The sequence below is a fragment of the Nanorana parkeri genome, unplaced genomic scaffold, assembly GCF_000935625.1.
Source record: "Nanorana parkeri isolate BGI_ZX_2015 unplaced genomic scaffold, ASM93562v1 scaffold500, whole genome shotgun sequence".
Taxonomy (NCBI): domain Eukaryota; kingdom Metazoa; phylum Chordata; class Amphibia; order Anura; family Dicroglossidae; genus Nanorana; species Nanorana parkeri.
Window position 1 is genome coordinate 692,810 of NW_017306768.1, and position 22,133 is coordinate 714,942.

At 40.2% G+C, this 22,133-nt stretch overlaps 1 protein-coding gene across 3 annotated transcripts in view; it reads left to right on the forward strand.

The window, feature by feature from the left end:
• Positions 1–22,133, forward strand: part of LOC108790770 (dystrophin-like) — a 505,563-nt gene that overhangs the window by 395,979 nt on the left and 87,451 nt on the right. For all 3 annotated transcript variants that reach the window (XM_018561111.1, XM_018561113.1, XM_018561114.1), the window contains 2 exons: positions 15,773–15,974; positions 18,544–18,629. In XM_018561111.1, coding sequence (XP_018416613.1) covers positions 15,773–15,974; positions 18,544–18,629 — 288 coding nt within the window. The remainder of the gene's footprint in view (positions 1–15,772; positions 15,975–18,543; positions 18,630–22,133) is intronic.

A 22,133-nucleotide genomic window follows, 5' to 3' on the forward strand; every position in this document is an offset into this window, starting at 1 on the left:
GCAATGGCTAAATGCTGCAAATTGTTTAAAGTGCATTTGCACTTTTGCAGAAAACACTTTTATATGCTTATAATGTGCATCTATTCACACAGCATACCGAAAATTAAAAAAAAAAAAAAATATATATATATTTCTTACTTTTTTTGCAGCAGGCAACGTGGCTAATTCCAGGTTTTTCTCAAAACCTTCACAGTGATCTGTCCATATAAAGACTTAGGTCTGAAATTTGTGTTTCTCATTAATTTAATTAACATACAGTGAATAAGCCCCTCACCTCTCTCAGCCCTTCCTCCATACAGTGTATCTGTTTTAGCAAACATGTATCAGTTTATACGTTCTATTATACTGGATGTCTGACAGCGTGTTACTTGCAGAATCGCCAGCTGAAAATTAAGTAGAAAAGTTTTTTAAAAATCCCCAAAAGACAAATAATGCAGCCATCACCTCTAAGGACCAGTATGCTGCAATATTACTTTTTATGGGGGGGCGGGGGTTAGATACATTTTTTAATGGACATCCCTCTGTTCAGGGTCATTTCTACCTGTACACTGTACGCCTCTTCTTTACTTTGCAATAGCCAGACACGCTGGTGGTGATACTGCAGAATGTAATGTAGCAGGGGCAAGGTCACATGATTTTTTCTGCTGTACTTTTTACCTTTTTTAAGTTGAATATTTAGAAGATCAAGCTATGTAGACAGCACAGCCACATTTTTCTACTTCTAACAATGTATTATTTATATGTATTTAAAAGATAACTGGTGAACATATGCTTTTTTGTTGTATATATTTGAGTCATGTATACTTTTAAATTGAACACCAAGTAAACGTCTAATTACCCATTTGTAATACATTTATGAGAACTATTATACTTGCTAAAGTATATGTAGTTCTGCTAAACAAAAATGACAAGCACAAATCAATTTATAACTAGCCGTAAAAGCAATGTGCACGAAGAAGGGCTTGCAACAATACAAAAGAATTGTCCCAGCACATTTACCAGTTAGCCTGTAAGGAAACACAAATTACACTGTCTAACCATATGCGTTAACAACAGAGTATTTAGTTGCAGAACTTTTGCTAAATATCTGGCAGCCACACTGCCGTGTCAAGGCTCTGCTGTGAAGTGTGGTCCTAACTCTAATATTTGAGAGCCTTCATATTGGATCATATAAAGTGGTATATAAATTGAATGCAGTTATGTCTGGAGCCTTGACCTGTGTCCTTCGCTAAAAGCACCTACCATGGCCATGTGAGCATCAGAACTAGACCACAGAGCAATGGAAAAAGGTGGCCTTGTCTGAATCAATTTTTTTCCCCACACCATGTGGATGGCCAGGTGCGTGTGTGTTGCTTGCATAAGGAAGAGAAGCACTATGGAAAGAATTAAGCTGGTAGAGGCAGTGTGGTGCTTTGGGCAATGTACCGTGTTTCCCCGAAAGTAAGACCTACCCCGAAAATAAGACCTAGTGCTATCTTCGGGGATTTCTGTAATATAAGACCTACCCCGAAAATAAGACCTAGTTCGGGGTAGGTCTTATATTACAGACATCTTACCTTCGGGGTAGCTGCACATGTAATTCAATTTCACATGTGAAGACCGGCCGCAGCTCCCTCCCGCCCCCTCGCCCGTCCACCTACCCGCACGCTGTTGCTCTCTGGATGACATCAGAGCGGAGAGGCAGCTCCCTCCCGCCCCCGTACCAGACACGCCCCCTCATGAAAAAAAAAAAATAAGACACTGTCTTATTTTCGGGGAAACACGGTACTACTGGGAAACCTTGGATCCTGCCATTCATGTGGATGTTACTTTGACACACACCACCTACCTAAACATTGTTGCTGACTAAATACACCCACCCATTCATGGAAACGATATTCCCTGATGGCAGTGGCCTCTTTCAGCAGGATTGTGTATCACTGGCCCCTCCCTTTTTATATTGTAAGCTCATGGACAGGGCCCTCCTTACCATCTTGTCTTGAATTGTATTGTGATTGTAATGTCCCTTATATTGTAAAGCGCTGCACAAATTGTTGGTGCTATATAAATCCTGTATAATAATAATAAAGAATTGAACACAACAACGAGTTTGAGGTCTCTAAATTCCCCAGATCTTAATCCAATCGAGCATTTGTGGGATGTGCTGGAAAAACCAGTCTAGTCTATGGAGCCCCCACTTTGCAACTTATAGGACTTAAATGATCTGCTGCTGACTGCTCGGTACTAGATACCACAGCATATCTTCAAAGGTCTAGTGGAGTCCTTACCTCAATGAGTCAGGGCTGTTTTGTTGGCAAAAGGGGGGCCTGCTTATTAATATTTGGTGGATGGTCTCGCACATCCAGTATAAAGCTGTTTAAAGCCTAAATGCCTTGAATGTGGCAAGAAATAGAAGTGGCTACAGGTCTGTTAAATGCTTTTGCGTGCTGCATTTGAAATGGCATTAAAGGAAATTGTGTAACACTTTTTAGGACTGCATGATAGGCTGAAATTTGGCCAATTCAATGTGTAGTGTTTTTTGCAGACTTGCTGTTCACTTGGTATATTACTCTAGAGAGGCAGGGCCAGCCATCAATCAGGCAGTGGGGTGCATCACGACAATATTGTTGTGATCCATCTCGGCTGCAGCTAGGCTCTGCGCTGTCGGCATATATCAGGCAATAGCCTGCTATATGCTGAGTTTTGGATCACCGGAGGACATCAGTATATGTCCTCCTGTGACCATAAAGAGAACTATGGCAAAAAAAGGTTGGGTCATAGTTCACTTTTTAGTAACCTGTGTTTGAATATGTAATTCAAGAATATAGTATTAAAGGAGAACTATGGGGTCAGTGTTTTCCCCCATAGTTCTCCTTAGGGTAAACAGAGAGGCGTGACAGGATCTAGAGGTGAGCGAACCCGGTATGTGTTCGCTCACCTCCCGATATACTGAGCCGACCTGTGACAGTCTCATTGTCACAGGTCGGCTAGAACTATGAGGTGAGTGAAAAGCACTCACCTCATAGTTCTCCTTTTAAGAAGAGGAAAGTAATGTTACAAGAAACTTTTGGGTTGTATGCAGTTGTAGCAGCTGCATTGCTGCAACTTGGGTATTGTAGGACAGTGGTCCCCAACCCCCGGGCCGCGGCCCGGTACCGGTCCGTGGATCAAATGGTACCGGGCCGCAGAAAAAAAGGTTGGGGAGCACTGTTGTAGGAGATGGTCATATAACCTGATTAGTCATGCTGCCTTGAAGATAAGTGGTGATGGCTTATGCGGACATGTCTTGACTGGATGCTTATTTGCATCTACTAGAATAAAATGTATTTCTTAGTTAATGGGCACAGCTTTTTTTTGAATACTAGGATTTCTTGAAAGCAAGACATTCTGTGCTGCTTAATATTATTTAGATTTTAGTGCTGTCTTAATTGCTGCAGTAAGTGTGGGTTTTATTGATTTAGATGTAGTAAGTCTCAAGTTTCCATCCGACTACAAGAAATATTAATATTGTGCTGTGCTTGATTGCTGTGGCAGGAACTAATGACTGTGACTAATGTGCAGGTTATCTGTATCGTTAATGGTTTTGCACTCATTAAAATACCAAAAATCTCTCAAGGAAAGAGAATATCATCTGCTTAGCAGCCATGTCTCTCTGTTGTATACAAAACATTTATGATTACATGCTTGACTTGCATGATTTAATGGGACTGCTCTTTCTGATAGTGTTAAGAATTAAACCGATCTTCTTATAGGTTGTAGACTCCAAAGAAAATGCACACAGGCCCTTACATGAGATGCTGGGAATTTGTCTCGGGGGGGGGGGTTCAATCTGTATGTATATAGAAGCTCCTAATATTCTGGATAAAAGACAGAATTTTAATACCAGGCTGTATTGTATAATTTATGAGAGGACAAATTAAAATTCAGTAGTTGGTCCATCCAGTGTAAGAGCCAGCGGGCACATTTCGAAGGATTCAGGGGACATGTGTTTCAATTGACAGCAGCAAAGAAAGTTAAGTGCCAGATGTAATTTTTCAGGAGTTTTGGCTTTCCAGCACCTGAGGTTTCCTTTGTCCTTATATGAAATGGGTTTGATATACCAGAATGATAAACAGCTATTGGCAGAAAGATGTCAAAGTTATAACGCTGTTAACCAAGTACTGCATTTTGCACATACAAATTTGTAGAGCTGTGGCAGGCAAATCTGTTGATGTTGGGTATATATTGGATAATAATGAAATGTAGTATTCAGGAGCCAGTAAACCTTCTGCAGGGTCCTTGCAGACCTGTAATGTCATGCATTATTACATACATTTTTAAGTGTATTTATGAGAATTTTGTTTTCTAAGTGTTATGCAACAGGAGGAAGGAACTTTGAAGAACTTTCTTTAAATTTGTTAAAGCATGTATTTTCTGCAAAAATACATGTAAAATGGCTTTAGGAGGCAGCAGACACATTAGAAGAAGCAAGCAAATGTATTTGTAAAGCAAACAAAGTGCAGCTTGCATTAGCTTACAAGGTGGGATTTGATCTGTGTTGTTTTACCACATGAACCCTCAGTAGGTAATTAGGTGTCCCCAGCATAACATTTTTTGCATGTGGAGGCTTCCATTCATTCATGACCATGATGCAGGGTGAATTATAATAGTATGGTCATGTTACACCCATCAGTGGCACTGCTTGCTCCATATCTGGTATGCTCCTAAAACAAGTTAGTTTCTAGCTGTAAACGTTTTAGAGAATTAGACAAGGCTTACACTGAGAATTTTAGTGCCCATTCACACCTGACCGTTTTGTAGCGCGTCCTACGCTCGACGAACGCGCTACAAAACGGTCCAAAAAATAAATAGCATTGTAGTCAATGCCCTCGTTCCCACCTAGGCGTATTTCCGCCCGTCCCTAACGCCCTACAAAACGGCCCAGGCCTGAAAAGGTCCCGGGACTACTTTGGGCCGTTTTGTAGGGCTTTTTCCATTGGGATACAGCCAAGTAGCCTTTGGAATCGCGCGACTTTTTAACCGCGAATCGCGGTAAAAAAACCGCGTGACGGTCGCGCGACAGACGCGCATATTACAATACGCCTAGGTGTGAATGGGGCCTTAGGCCCTCTAGTGCTGTATTTCATAATTTGTCTGATATGAACTATTTTGCTACCTTCTGTTCAAGTATATTATACAGAAAATGCTTCTTCTAAAATACTTTTTCGCTGAGAGAAATATGTGTGCTACCGTTGCTTACTTCTCCATCTGTTGGCTGGCTGTCCTGCTGATCCATTGGTTTTATTGCTTTCAGAGTCACTGACCTGGAGCAAGCATGATGATTAGGATGTCTGAATTACTTTTCTGTATACTTGTTTTGTGTCAGGAACACAGAAAGTAGTGAAGCTAGTGACAGCCAGACAGCTTGCATGTTTTAAGAGGAGGTCTGCAATGGCCCCCAGTACAGGTTTCCTTTCAGCTCATTGTTTGAGCTGTGGTCAGGGCCTGATAATATAACGGTATAGCACTGAAGTTAACTAGGGAATCACCATCACTGGTAATAGTTATACGTGTGCGATCTTTCAAAATTAATTTCTCATTAAAATATCTGTGCATAATAACCTAAAGCCCAAGTTGGCAGAAAAAGCTTGGATATGAATAGCTTGGGGATAATTAAGGTTAGGTTAAGCATGTATTAATGAAGGCATTTAGAAGTCTAATCTATTGAATGTGCCCTGCTCCCTGAATTTAATGTGGTTCCTTAGCAGCAGAAATTCTGAGGGGTTGCAATGAAGGAGTCGGGTGTGCTTGAGATTTGTATGTATTTAATTGCACACAGTAGGCTCAGATAAAAATCACTATGCCTTTAGAAGTAGACTAAATGTTACATTAAGTATTTACAATTTCTATTTCCTTTTATACATTTATTTATCTGCCCAATGATTTCTCCATTTATATGTGCAAGCAAATTTTCTCTTTATACCTTTGTCTGTCCGTGTAATCTAGATCAGTGTTTGTCCACCTTTTTTTCAGTCACAGCACCCTTTAAAATTATGCAAATTCTCAAGGCCTAAAAAAACTAAATGTAAAAAATGCGTGGCTCCTCCAAAATTCTTATTCCAGATAGGGGTCTGGTGTGGATTTTAAGGGGGAATGCAAAAATACAAAAAAGTACCTTCTTTTACATCAAACTCCAACTTTTAAATCAGGACCTCAACTTCTGATCAGAACCCCTCCTTTCACATCAGTAGCCCCCTTTACATCAGGAGCCCGCTACTTTTATATCAGTGTCTCCCTCTCACGCTTGGAGCCCCCCTTCGCATCAGAAACAACACTTTCACATCAGGAGCCCCCTTTTCATATCAGAGTTCCCCTTCACATCAGAAACCCTCTATTCACTTTAGGACAACCCCCTTTTACATCGGAGCCCTACCTTTACATCAGAGAACCCCTTTTATATCAGAGTCGTACATAAGAGTTCCCCCTTCAAATCAAGGGCTCCCCTTCACATCAGAAGTCTGCCTGCAGTATTGAAAGGCATGACACTGTACACAAATGTCAAGGCACCCTAAGGAAGGCAGAAAGCACCCCAGGGTGCCACCACACACCGGTTGAAAAAGACTGATCTAGATGAATTTATAGTTGTATTTGTAAAGCAGGACTTGGTATATAAACCACTAAATTAGGCACTGGGCTGAATAATTTGCGAACATATAAAAAAAAAAAATGGGATTTCTTGTTTAGTGAGGGACACAGGAATGTATTAATTTTATACAGGTTATACTGCTGCCTGTAGGAGTTTTTTTTACAGTGGAGAACAAAAGTGACCAGCCTGAACCATTCCCAGTCACAGTATGCAGCAGTTTTTTCCTAGTGAGAAAAGTCAAACTATTTTTACTAGCCATTTTTAAAAATTTTCCCAGGAAGTTTTTTTTTTTTTTTTTCTGCATGCACTACGTCGCTGGTCTGTTTTGCAGTTATCTGGATCAGACCCTACTGGACTGGAAGATTTCACAGCTTATCTGGAATGTGACCCTTGGGCACTAACCTCTGCTTTGGTGTTTTCCAGACCCTTGTGTACTGTGTTAGTATCAGAGTACTTTCCAGGTCCAGAGCCTCTGGTGTGCCCCTGTCTTTGAAGTACTTATTGATGAGTAGACAGTGGGGGGTGACAGTCTAGAGATACCTCTTTTATCAGGACTATAGGGCACCATCTCTATTGCCTTTTTTTATTTTGTTGGTTTCCACAGGAAGGGTGAAAACGCTGAGGAATTGAGGCAGTGTTACGCGTTCACATAATGCCATCCAGCGTGAGTTAGCACCTTCCCGCCACCCCTCCTGATTGCGTGAGGTACACAGTTACACCTTGGTTAATCCTTTCTACTGTCTACAGGGACTTGGTCACCTTCAGCCATTTTAACTTCTACTGCTCTTAGCAGCTGATTCATAGGTATCTAAGACTTTACCTGGCATTGTGAGTGAAGTTTTTCTGCCAAGCAGAGCAACATGTAAGACCCCCAAACACAAGGGGAGTCCCGATGTATTGGTTACCTCCACCTCATGGTCCAAGGGTGGCCTGCAGTGACCGTCTTGAAGACGGAAGGCGGAACCGGCGGGAAACTCCAAAAGTAAAAAATAGAAAAAAATAATAATCAATCAGACCGCCAGGGAGGTTAAGGTAAGTCCTTACAGCAGGATGGGGGAGGGGGCAAAAAAAAGATTCTTTTTATGTCACTTTAACTTGGATTACACTGATAAATATTCCTTGAATGTTCATATGAAAAAATCTCATAGCGTCAGTGTTTAATAATGCTATCGGAGACTCTACAAATGTTGTGCGAAATTTTATTTGGATTAAACTTCTGATTTTGACCAGAAATTGAATTTTTCAAAGAAAATCACATTCACTGTAAGACACCTTTCAGACAGCTGCTGTGGCCAGTCAGCCTGCCAATTTTCCAGGCGGACCCGATCAGATGCCCAATGCAAGTCTATGGGCAGCCGTGTTGAACCCGGATACACCCACCTCCTGCTGGGTCCGGGAAAACGGACCGATCAGAGATCCATTTTGCCGAACCAGATTGAGCCGGATCTGTGGGTAATCTAATGTAAATGGACACTTGTCCATTTACATCAGATTCCGCATAGACTGGCATGGGGCCTGGTAAATGCAGTTTTTTTTTTTTCCCCTCCATCGCAATGTGGAGGAAAAAACCTACTGACATGGTTGTCACAGATGTGAAGTCCCCTCTGTACTGCTGTGATCAAGAGAGGATCCATGCACAGATTCTTTCCTATCAGCCCGTGTGAAAGGGGCCTTTAGAATTTTGTTTAAGAAAAAGTTTCCATCTGGCCCCTTTCAATATTTTTTTTATTTTTTTTATTTTTTTTTTTTATTCGCCACTGTGGTTGAAAACAATCATCAGTTAGACCCCATTTACTATCAGACAATTAAACAAACAGTCTGAAAAGGACTGGTGTGTGGCCAGCTTCATACAATGGTGTTTTCCTTAGTTCTTGACCGTGTAGTTTGATGCAGCACAGAATTCTGCTCCATCTCATTTATTTAGTGCAGACATATTAATCAGTGCTTTTTAGAGTACTGTATATTAAACCCATTCACATTACTCCCCTGGAGGAACTTGCAAAGTAACGTCCCTAATACACTCATGAAGGTCAGTTTGAAATAAGTTTAGTTTACCAGCATGTTTCAGAATTATGGGAGGAAGCCAGAGTACCCCGATTGCCTAAAAGCAATGCAAACTCAATTCAGATATTGTCCCTGGTGGGATTCAAACCTAGGGACCTGCAGCTTGAAAACTAACAGGACAACCACTGTGCAATCCATTTAATTAGAGGAAGATGCTCTCGACTGCTTTTGAGGGGATTTGAAACATATGGGTTAGATAAAGAAACACAAAATGCATACGAGCTCAGTTTATTACTCACCAATATAATGCCCTACTCTGCTCACTGTCTGCTTACACTTTTATTGTTCAGTTTCCTTTTTTCTTAACCCCTCTACCACCAGCTTCAGATTTTTTTGTATTCTCGCACTATGAAAGATTTAAAGTTATCAGTTGGAAATATGTTTACTTGTTCCATTCTGTTAGGAATTAGAGAATATTGAGCTTTGGATTAAAGGGACTTTCATGTATACGTTTTCTTATTTTTAGTAACAGGATATGTGCATTCTGCTAGGTTGACATTTTGTAAGCCCATAAGTCAGAACAAAGTCATTTTCAAGTTGTTACCACCTTTTATCTTTCTCTTAAATGTTGCCAGTTCCTCCATTAGGCTGATCATGTTTAAATATCCTTCAGTGGTTCTTCATGTACTGTAGACTTTGGAAAGTCACACAATATAGACTGAGCTAGCACATTTGTTGGTTATCGCTAGAAAGATAGCAAAAACACAAGCTAAAGCTTATATTGAGCCTGGCATATTGAAATGAAAGAATAGTCATGTTTGTATTATATGCAAAGAATTATCTGATTGATATGGCCAATCATTTATTCTTATCAGAGATGCATACTGTGTGATAGCAGTAATATAGGCTTCTGCCTTATTTAAATTGTATCTACACCCTTGAATACTATTGTAATATATTGCAATCTACCAGGCCTTAGATGCGGTAGCTGTATTCATACGGTGTGTACTGTGCCTGTGGAGCAGCAGCGTTGTCATCCTAGGTCAGATAGTTTGAATGGATTACAGAATACCCCCCCTCATTTCCATAACATGGAGGAGGTGTTCTCTAAATTGTAAAGAGAACTAAAACTGCTAACTGATATTTAGTGGAGGGCAGGCAGAGTACAAAGAAACTTCCAAACTCAATAGATTTCTGGCAGGAACAACTGGTGTTTATTTGCACTCATTAAAAATCTATAAAAGATGCTTTCAATTGTAAATATAATTGAAGCCAAATGTGAGAGGTTTATTATTAGGGTTTACATATACTTTAGTTAAAATAAAGAAATTCAAATACGCTTAAAGGAGAACTATGAGGTGCTTTTCACTCACCTCCTAGATCTAGCCGACCTGTTACAATGAGACTGTCACTGGTCGGTTCAGTAGATCGGGAAGTGAGCGAACACATACCGGTGTCCGCTCACCTCACGATCCTGTCACAGCTCTCTGCCGTGACAGGGGAGGGGCTAGATTCCCCGCTCCGATCCTCCAGCGCTGACTGGCGGAACGGACGGGGGAGGGGGCAGGTACAGCTGGCTCTGCCTCTAGATAGGCAGAGCCAGCTGTCACGCAGCTGGGCGAATCCAGACATAATTGTCGGGATCCGTTTTAGCTGCGGCGTCTCAGTATACCGCGAGCAGTAGCTCGCGGTATACTGAGCTTAGGGTGACGGGAGGACGCTAGTTTATGTCCTCCCGTTACCCTAAGGAGAAATATGGGGAAAAGCCTTAACCCCATAGTTCTCCTTTAACAGACTTAGTTTTGAGATGGCCCCAAACGTTGGAAAATGAGGCGCTGGGTCCGACCTTTTGGGGAGTCGGCTAGGGGCGGTGCCTGCTGGGGTCTCTTTCCTGTGCTGGGGCTCTGGTTTGGCATATATATTTGCCGGGGACATGGATTGTGGGGACAAGCTGACTGCAGTGCCCTGTGAGGGCTGCGGCCTCTCCTCAGGGACCTCTCCCACATCCCCCCTTTATTTTATAATTATAAATGTCAACAAAAAAAGGCATAGGCATTGCGGAATGTAAAGTGCTGGACTGGTAAATGTAATGTTTGGGCAGGCTTTATAAATTTGATTAAATGGTTAAAAAAAATTTGAAAAAAGAAAAATGTAATCTTCCCATGTTTAAACCTTTACAAGCAGGCCCGGAGGATAATTGTCTCAATTCTCAAAGCAATATCAATATGTAGTAATTACTTGGGAAGCTGGAGATATGTATAAATTGCAAGTAAACGCTTGTAAACAGCAGAAAATCTTGGTACATGATGGGACAAAAATGCAGGAAGCTGTAAATGATGGTATTTACATATGGGGATTATACTGCTCTCATGGATGCAAACTTGGTGCAAGAAGTAAGAAAAAAGTAAAGTTTTGGCAGATGTTCCACTTAAATTCACACTTGCCATATATAAAATTAAAAATCACAAGCTGTTGTTGAAATGTGATTATTCGAGCCAGATAAACAACGTTTTTCTTTAGAAAACTTTGACAGTATAATTTTACCTTTTCTCAAGTTTTTTTATATAAACAATTCATTACGAAAATTTACCAGCTACATAGTTGCATAGTATTTGAGGTTGAATAAAGACACCGGTCCATCAAGTTCAAGCTATGTGTGTGATTGTGTATGTGTGTGTGTATACAAGTCCCCTTGTGATCCTGTTTAAGAGTACCTGTACCCCTGTATGTTGCGGTCTCTGAAGAAGGTATCTAGATGCTTTATGAATGATTCAATACTCTGAGCTGATACCACTGCTTGTGGCAGAGAGTTCCAGACCCTGATCGCTTTAACTGAGAAGAAGCCCCTATTTACTGTGATAAATTCTTTTCTCCACTAATTTTAGGTGGTGGCCTCTAGTCTTTGTTAAGGTCCCCACACACCTTACGATAATCGTACGATAATCACGGGAAATTCCGTGATCATACGATTATCGTAAGGTGTGTGGAAGCCGTGCGACCTCTACCACTGTAAGGTCACACGACTTTAAACTTACGGACATGTTCGAAAACCCGCCGAGCATCGTACGATGTTCGGCGGGTTTGTGGCATGTCCGTACGATAACAGCCCGTTCGGCATTGCAGTCATCGGAAGCCCACCCTTCAGGGGGCGTGGCTTGCAATCATTGCAAGTACGATCTGCCTATGCAACATAGGCAGATCGTACGTTTTTTTAAGTACCTTACAACCATCGCAAGACAAAAGTCTTGCAATGGTTGTAAGGTGTGTGCCCAGCCTTACGGAGTTTACAGTAAAAAGTTAATTGCTGATGTTGCCATCACCACTAAACATTTTGTACATCAAAATCATGTCACCTCTTAATCTTCTCACTTCTAGCATTAACATGTTTGCATTTAGTAACCTTGTCTCATAGCTTTGGTCCTCCAGCCCCTTAATTAGTTTAGTTGCCCTTCTCTGGACTCTCTCCAGCTCCAGGACATCGTTTCTGTGGATTGGTGACCAAAACTGGACCGCATACTCCAGATGAGGCCAAACCAGCAATCTATAAAGTGGCAAAATTATTGCTTTGTCTCTACAATACATTACATTCCCTTTTTAATACAAGACAGTACTCTGCTCGATTTGTTTGCCGCCACCTGGCATTGCAAGCTATTATTCAATCTGTGGTCTACTATGACCCCCAGATCTTTTTCCGTTTCTGACTTCCCTAGTGGAGTTCCCATTAATATGTATTCCTCTTGCCTATTATTAACCCCAAAGTGCATTACTTTGCATTTATCAACATTAAACCTCATCTGCCATATAGATGCCCACTCCCCTATTTTATCCAGGTCCTCCTGTAATGTTATGATGTCTAAGTCCGTGTCTATTACTGTCACGATTTTAGTAACCTCAGCAAAAACAGAAACATGACTATTGACGCCCTCCCCGATATCGTTAATAAACAGGTTATTATTATACAGGATTTATATAGCGCCAATAGTTTGCACAGCGCGTTACACTATAAGGAAGACATTACAATACAATTCAAGACAAGATGGAGGGCCCTGCCCGTGAGGGCTTACAATCTAAAAGGGAGGGGCAAGTGATACATGAGGAGGTAGCTTTGCCGGGATGATTGTTTGAGAAAGTGATTGTTCAGTGGTTAGGTTGAGGTGGGATAGGTTTTCCTGAAGAGATGAGTCTTAAGGGATTGCCTAAAGGCAGTCAGTGTGGGAGATAGACGGACAGGTTGGGGTAGAAAGTTCCATAGGATGGGAGAGACTCCAGTGAAATCCTGGAGGCGAGCATTGGAGGAGTTGATGAGGGAGCTGGAAAGCAGGCGGTCTTGTGAAGAGCGGAGGGAGCGGTTAGGGTAATACTTTGAGACCAGGTTTGAGATGTATCCGGAGGCAGAGTTGTGGATGGCTTTGTAAGCGGTTGTTAATATTTCGAATTTTATCCTTTGGGCGAGTGGAAGCCAGTGCAGGGATTGACAGAGGGGGGGTTGCAGACACTGAGCGGTTAGTTAGGTGAATGAGTCTAGCAGCTGCATTCATGATAGACTGAAGGGGGGGGAGATATCCTGTGTAGTGGAAGGCCAATGAGGAGGGAGTTGCAATAGTCCAGACGAGCGATAACAAGAGAGTGGATGAGTAATTTTGCAGTTTCCTTGATGAGGAAGCGGCATATTTTGGAGATGTCTTTGTTAAGGTCTAAGGCTAAACAATGGATGGGGGCAGGTCCAGGTATCAAGTAAAAACCATTGATGAATGAACTGCTAATGGAACTCAGGTAATAATGCAGCTGTGTAAAAGTCAGAAAGTTCCCTCTCTCATGGAAGGAAGGTGGGGGTTGCCCTTTCTAACCTTTCTTAAAATTATAGTTGCTGGTTTTTATTTAATCTGCTGAGGTATGTACTCCTTTTTTTGGGGGTCTCTAGGAGGGTCTGCAGGATCAGGAGGCATCACTTAGGATCTGTGACTGTTTTTTTCTAACATGTTTCAGGGACTGGAGTCTGAACCAGGAGGTGTTAAGCCTGGCTTACAGCAAGGGGGTGACACAGGCTGGACTTTAGCAGTATAGTGATGATCATATATAGTTTACAGGGGAGCCTGGAGGCAGGAAAATAACTCTGCAAGAAGCAGAACTCTGAATCGTGGTATGTCTGTGAAGGTTGTTATTCATCCAGGTCACAGCATATGTGACCTGGATACGTGGATAGAGAACTGGCTACGGGAACGTGTCCAGAGGGTATCTGTAAATGGCACCTTTTCAGACTGGGCTAGTGTAATGAGCGGGGTGCCTCAGGGTTCTGTGCTGGGTCCCATATTGTTCAACTTATTTATTAATGACATCGGGGAGGGTGTTAACAGCGAAGGTGAAGGCGGAACGATTTGGATAGTGATTGGATGTGGGGAAGAAAGGTGAGGTCTGAGTCAAGGATGACACCTAGGACCTTGGCATGGGGGAGGGCTGGATAGTTGTGTTAACAATCTCAAGTGAAAAGTTGGGGGAAGGTGCACGGGCAGGAGGAAATATCATGTTAATACAGGTTAAACAGTATTGGGCCTAGCACCGAACCCTGGGGCATGCCACTCTTGACTTTAGACCACTCTGAAAAAGAGCCATTTATCACTACTCTCTGGACACGTTCCTGTAGCCAGTTCTCTATCCATGTACACACTATTCCATCTATGCCCATAGATCTCAGCTTGTGTACAAAGCGTTTGTGCTATCGTATCAAATGCTTTCGACAAATCTAGATATACCACATCAACCTGCCTCTCTCCAGATCTCTACTCACCTCTTCGTAGAATGTTAGTAAGTTGGTCTGACAAAAATGGTCCTTCCGAAATCTGTGCTGATTATCATTTATTATACCAGCTATTGAACAAAACACATTTTACACGATTTTTAACAGTTTATATTGAAAAAAGATTTTGGGTACATACTTTTTGCAAATATGAGTTGAATCCATGCTGCCTTGTCAAGGCCCCTCTGTGATGTGTACGATCTTACGCAAGTCTAATGGATCCTCTATCTTGGCACATACATAGCAATGAATACATTCAGAGCAGGTACACCTGGAGGTACAGCATAGCATAATAATGACAGTTGAAGACATCCATTATGTCTGCACCAAATCAAGAAAACAACAAAAAAAATATAAACTGCTCCAATTCACTACTAGCTTTTTTAAACTAAGGTGCACACTGACAGTACATTTCACAGAACAATAAAAAAAATACTGTTACTCTTAGTCTGCAAAAAAAAATTCTATACTGTTTCAACAATTTTGTTAAAATCTGAGGTTTTATTTGCATACATTTGCAAATATACATGGGCACCACACTCCCTCATCAAAGCTATTCTGACTCTGATTGTTGTATTAGCGATTTATCCCTCGCTGAGACCTCTATGACTGGCCTGTATAAGCAGATATAATCACTGCGGACAATCCTTATCGGATAGCTGAACTCGCCAAATACCTTTTCATCCACAAATAGCTTTATTGTATGCAGCAGGACAACAGGATGCAGTAGATGATTAACAGACGGTATTTGCAGGTCAAGGATGATGTATGTTTCCCATATATGTGGCCCTGCTATAGGGAGCCATTGCACCAGAAATCGACTAGTTAGAGAAGAAGGGCGGTACATTACACACAAGGGGAGGGAATGCAGAAAAACATGGTGCAAGAACCAAAATTCCACAAGATTACAGTATATTAACCAGCTATACAACAGCTATAATACGCGGCTTAAGGAAAATTAACTATGTAAATTATCACTTCACATTAATATAAGTATTAACCATAACTATGCATTATGATATTTTATGCAATTATTGTGACAGCACAAAGGCCCCTCTCTAAACTGTGAAACTCCTAGTGTAACAGAGCTTTCATCTTGGAACATATGTAGCAATGAATAAATTGAGGGCATCGACAAACCCTGCACAAGGCATTGACCTCTTAGAAATTGGAGAAATTCTGCACAATTATTAGCAGTGTGCTCCTATGGGACTGATCACATTAAATAACCAATTGTTGCTCCTTGACTCTATACCTGAAATCAAAAGGGAAGCCATGTATACATGCTTGTGTGTGTATCTGTATTGTATTATTCGTTCCATATATGTGTTTGTTAGTGCATAACACTTTTTTTTTTTTTCGTCTTGCAGTGGATTTACTAGGCTTGTCTGCAGCCTGTGATGCCTTGGACCAGCACAACCTCAAGCAGAATGACCAGCTTATGGACATCCTTCAAATTATTAACTGCTTAACTACAATTTACGACCGACTGGAGCAAGAGCACAACAACCTGGTGAACGTCCCTCTTTGTGTGGACATGTGCCTGAACTGGCTCCTGAATGTTTATGACACGTGAGTGATGTTATACTGTGACCATAATCGGTGTCTGTGTGTACAGGGTAAAATGATGAAATGTCACCTTTTTTGTTCCTTTACACCAGCAGAAAAACAGCAGAAGGTTAAAGTTCACCTTATGAAGCTAAACGACTTTTCAGCATAAAATCACATAATATGCACTCTTGACTTCTCAAGCATAGTGTAAATGATTGCTTGCCCTGTCCTAACCTACTTCTGTCATAACACAATTTAATAGCTGATTATCCTTTTTGCAGGCACATGTGTAAAGATTTCAATAGAAATAACGGTATATAGAAAATAAATATACACACATAAGAGGGTTGTTTTAAATAATATTTAGTTCTAATAGCTTTACCAAATCTGTATGTATATCAACTACAGTTCAGAGGGGTTGAATAGTATGTCTGCCAATTTTTTTATATAAATCCTGTATATTAATAATAATAAAAAAGGAGAACTATAGAGCAACCTTTTTTGCCCATAGTTCTCCTCATGGTCACGGGAGGACATATACTGTGTCCTCCCGTGACCCAAAACTCAGCATATAGCGGGCTGCATGCTGAGATCTCTACAGCCAGGACGAATCCCGACAATACGGTCAAAATGCACCTAGGTGGCTGATTTACAGCCTTTTTTTCATTACAATGATTAAGACAGAGCGATAATGTTAGGTATTTCGTATTATTATCATAGAGTTAGTGTAATGCACACTTTTAATTTAAAGTGGCCCTGTCGCTTTACAAAGAATAATCCAAACCCAGCCTGTTAAAGAAGATCGGACATGCTCACGTTTCCTATTTCCTATTCTCTAGTTCTACTAAAGTCTCCACTGAAACCGACACTTTAGTCCCCCACAGACCTCACTGATTCCTCCCTGTGACCTCCAACCAATAAAAGGATACAGAAGTGATTCGGAGGTCAACAGGAAGAACCAGTGAGGGCTGCGGAAAGGACTGAGATGAATGCTCCCAAAAGAGACTGTTTTAGTGCAGACTTCAGCAGAAGATTTCTCGGCATCAGCGAGGAGTTTAGCAGCACATGCAGCATGTGAGTGGAGAGTATGCCCTGTCTTTTTTTTACATGCATGGCTTGTTTGTTTTTGTTTTTTTTTTGGTATAGCATTCGAGTCGTTTCAACAGTGGTATGTAATGCCAGTAAGTTGCAATCACAGAAGGGAGCACAAACCTTTGAAACCTGTACACACATAAAATACTAGTGTGTATATAGGGACACATCAGAACATGTGGTAATGTGTATGCATTTCTATTCATTAGATGAGATGGCAGTTTTTAAAACCTTCTTTTTTTTTTTCTTTAAAACCTTTGCATGTGTTTTTTGTACCCTAAGTTAAAACTCACTAATATAGCCTATAATAGGTAGAACCTGTTCAAAAACCCTATATTTAGTGATACCACTGTGTATTTTGCCAAAAAATCCTGCAAAATGCCCACTTGTCTACTGTGGCTGATCCATCATCCCCCATGCTAAACCATTGGGCATGATTAGGTTTTAATTTAAACATTCCTATGATGTCTCCACACCCTCATGAATGATATCCCAGCATTTAACAGTGTAAATCTGCTCAAGTAACAAAATCAAAGTAAGATAGTTACATTTCTGGTTTCACCTCATTGGCAACTTGGTCTAGCTGCGACTTTTTTCATTGTGTAAAAACAGACCTGCTGCCACAAGGGAACCATTCTTTTATACCACAGGCTGAGAACACTCGCAGATCCCAAGCCTTGCCTGGTCCTGACACAGGCAATCAATATCCAGTGCTTACAAATAAAGCACTCTGTGCGAAATGTGTTAAGGCATTTTCTCTTGATATCTGTTAACCTGTATAAATGATTTATATAATAAACTTATGGTTGAACAGAGAGCTACGTGGACCTATTCTTTGGATGTTGATTGCATCCCAATGAATCTCACTAAAGGACATGGCTAAATTTAGTGTTGTTGCTTATACTGATTCCTCATTATCAGTACAGACACTTCCAGTACCATACAAACTCTAGTTCCCCTGACAAGAAGAATAATGGGTTCAGTGTATCTATCCTTACAACTTGAGATTTTCTAAGAGAAGCTGAATGCTACAAAAACATTAAATCTAGCAGTAATACCCTGCAGATTTTAAATTCCTTCTCATTCATTCTTGTTCAGGATAACCCTTTTCTCAGGATTTATGTTTACCAATAGCCTGGATAATCTCAAATATGTAAAAACAGAATGTTTTCTATTCTACATTTAAAGTTTGGTTTTCTACTTAATGTGTTGTAAAATGCACAGCTGAAAGCATACAATATGTGTACTTTTTATGTGTAAATACTAGAATTTTTTTGTTTTTGCTCAAGAAGTTTACATGGTTGAGTTTTTGTTAATGTTTTCCAGTGTAACAATTGTAATGTTTTATGTTCAACAAGACACGTACCTGTGCTTTTGTTTTATTTGTTGCTGCTTTGTGTGTAAATCCTTCACTAAAATTCCAGCAAAGGGCAAATGTTACTGAACTGGGTGTTCATATTACTTTTAAATAAAATGTTTCCCTTTGATTTCTATTTAGGGGCCGCACTGGAAGAATTCGAGTGTTGTCTTTTAAAACTGGTATTATTTCCCTATGTAAAGCACATTTGGAAGACAAGTACAGATGTAAGTATCTCTTCTGTATTTACCAGTAAAGTAGTTAGTTATTTTTCTCTTGCATTTATTGCCCATACACTTGCCCATCCAATGTGCTGACCCAAACACTGGATGTCTGCGTCTTCAAAAAGTTTGGCCAGTTTGCAAAATGACAAATGCACTTCAGCTGAACTGGATAAAGCAGTCATGCATCACATACCTAGACAAATGTGGTCACTGAACTTGCCTATATTATACCATTTTAAATAATTGGTTGCAGAAATTGTTTGCAGCTCGTACCTTTTAATGGCTATCCATGTATAAAATATTCGAACCTGGGTATTTAGTATCCATAAGGAACTTTAGACCATATTGGGCTGGTCAAGTTGTCCTTTGACCATTTGACATACATTTTTGCAAACCATTTTTTTTATCATCTGGAGCCTATTTCGGGCCCTACACTAGTCAGTTAGGTCTAAAATTATATAAAGTGGACATGATATAATGAGTTGTGGTGCATATTTCAGTTGCATTAGCTAAAAATGGTTTAGTTAGAATAATTGGGGCCATTAATAGTCTTGCGTTTTTATGCAGCATTCCTTTTCCATCTTTCTATAAGCTCGCTGAGTGCTATTTTATTGTACAAATGATGTATATGCCCTGTATTAAACTTTATATGATTTTCCCACCAAGGATGTTTTATATAGTAGATGAGTTGACACTTTATTTGTTTTCTTTTGAAAATGGCATTAAAGCCATTGGGAAAGATTGCAGGTATATTACACACATTCATAACAACTACAGGTGCGATCTGCTGTCATTTTTCCACATCCGTTTGTGCTCAGACAAATTTTAAGTTGTAAACAAATCAGTAAATCAAAAGTGCTGAACCTGAAAACATGCTGAGGCCTGGGGACAAAAAAGCACCAAAACAACATGGTGTTAATGGAGGGAATTGGAAACAGCCTCCAGTGGGTGATAAAATGGCAGTGCAGAGAAGCACAGTAATTTGTCTGTGTCATGCTTGTGGATTGCATTGAAATTTTATTGGAAATTGTGCTTAATGGGAAAACTTTAAATGCTTATTTATTAAACAGCGTTGTCATTTTAAAGCAGGGGAAATGTCCTACTCTTAACCAGATGATCCTATGTTACTTTTGGCCAGTAAAAGACTAATATGGAAGAAGACTCTGCCCTTTTAACCAGCAAGAAGGTGTATGCCTTTTTTTGCTTCTGCTATATATTTCAGGGCAGTATATTATATTTAAAAATAGATGACTTGGTCAAACCTGATTAACGCTATGTAATTTGAACCTGTGGGTGGAAACTAGAGATGCACAGATCCTTTAACGCTTGCTCTGTGCACACATTTATCAAATTAGTAGATCAATCCATGGGTTTTAGATCAATTTATTTAGATCATGGGATGTAGTAGAAAGGGGACATTCATCATTGCAGGGGCTAGGAAGACAATTTAATAAGGAGATCACCAGCAGAGAGCCTGGGCATAATAGGATTTGCATCTGCACATCTAAATGTACTTATTTCCATTTCTTCTCTGTAATTGAACAAAGCCAGTGCTGCAATAGTTAGTTTATTAGGGAGGTAAAATGTACCAGTTACGTCTGGCAGCCTGGGGCTGTGCCCTTCATACAGTAAGAGTATAATCATATCAGTTTGGAAATTATATTTATAGAATCTACAAGATTTTTGATAGGTCAAGAAACAAATATGTAAGTGAAAATGCATGCATAGACTTCTGGTTCTCTGCACCCTTGTTGGGTTCTTGCATGTAATTGAATCTCTTTTACTATGTTAGGGGCTTCCTATGAACCATTATATGAAAAGTAAATCTAAAACAATCACTGCAAACACTGATTTATATTCTACTAGATTACATTAGGAGTCCACTATTACTACCCAGTCTTCTGCTCTATTGCATGTAAACACATACATAAAGCCCTTTTGTTTCTTGGAGTTCCCAAAACACTTCATAGGAATAAGTAGGATTTCACATAGAACATGTACATTCATACTACTAGAGGTTATAAGCAGCCCGTGACATGCAACCATGTTTAAACAATTGATGGTCAGTGATTGTGCTTTGTGTACATTACGTTGTTTTTATCATTTTCAAGCAGTGCTGTACAAATGAAACACGGAAACTGAACAGGTTTTAGCAAAGGAAACCGAAAAAAAAAAGCAATGGTTTTCCTATTCCAGGCTTTGTTTAATCTGTTGTGTATGCATTTAAACCTGGTTAGCAAAGCTATGAAGGAAGAAAAATACAATAATAGCAAAAAATGCCACTTGACTGAAAGCAACATCTGATCCTTTAGGGCTGATTCCCACCAGCCTGGTCTGCTTCATTGCGTTAAATGCACATACGTTAACATGCATTGTGTTAGGGCAGCCCATTTATTTGAGTAAGCTGCCCCACACACATCCTGCCCCTGTGACACCTGTATTGGATATGGGGGTGTAGTTGTCACCAGATATGCACGTACTGCAATAAAAACACTGTCAGAAGTTATAACCTTTCCCCAAGCTACTAAAAATGTGTTTAGTTTGTGTACCTGCTTGGATAGGTTTCTCATAAGTTCCTGTTTTGACAGTGACGGAAATCTTCCCATTTGGGACACAGACGGCAATGAAAACCTAAAGAACATTCTAACCTTTTCATGCTGTATCCAAAACAAAATGAAATATGTTGTCTGGAATTCAGCTTTAATGTTATCTTCGTTTAACTTAACATATTTGGGCTTTCAAAGGGCATAAAGTACTCCATAACTCTAGTACTTCAGATGAGGTGGTGGACCAAACCTATTTGGATTTGCAATCAAGTCATTGTTTTGGGCTGATTAGCCAGCCTACATATCTGGTTTGTGGCGCAGCAGCAGGTCATTACTGTAATACCCAGTAAACTACCTAGGTAAAGTAAAAGGCCAAGGGCAATATGCTTTGAGCTAGATACTAGATGTCAGAAAACATGTCATATTACAATTGGTAAGCTGCAGCAGCGCTCAGTAATCGTGTCCATGCACCATCCTCTATAGCCTGGTGGAATTTTCTGTCCTCAGGAATCACCTATATGACCTAGATAACATGCAGCAAAATATGTTCTGTACTTGGTCAGTTAGACTGGACCATTGCCTAACGGGGAGGAGGGTGTTCTTCAAGCTTTACTATTGATTTTGAAAGCTGGTCATCTATGAGAATTTTTACTCTGACATCTACTCAATTGAATATTTTAGAAACACGGGACTATTGGAACACTTTGATAGACACCCAGCAATAAGCTGTCTTACAAAAGAAAAATCTATCACTAGGAATTGACATTTTGCTACTCATTAAATTCTTTATCAATGCTAAAGGACGTGTAATGGCCCACCTCTGTAATTAAAAAAAAAAACCCTCATTTTCTGTATGTTGCTTTCACTTTAGGAACTATATAGTAATGGAAAGTAGAACATTAATTTCTTCAGTAACCAATTGTATTTGTCTGAGCAATTTTATTTTACCCATGGCATGCTT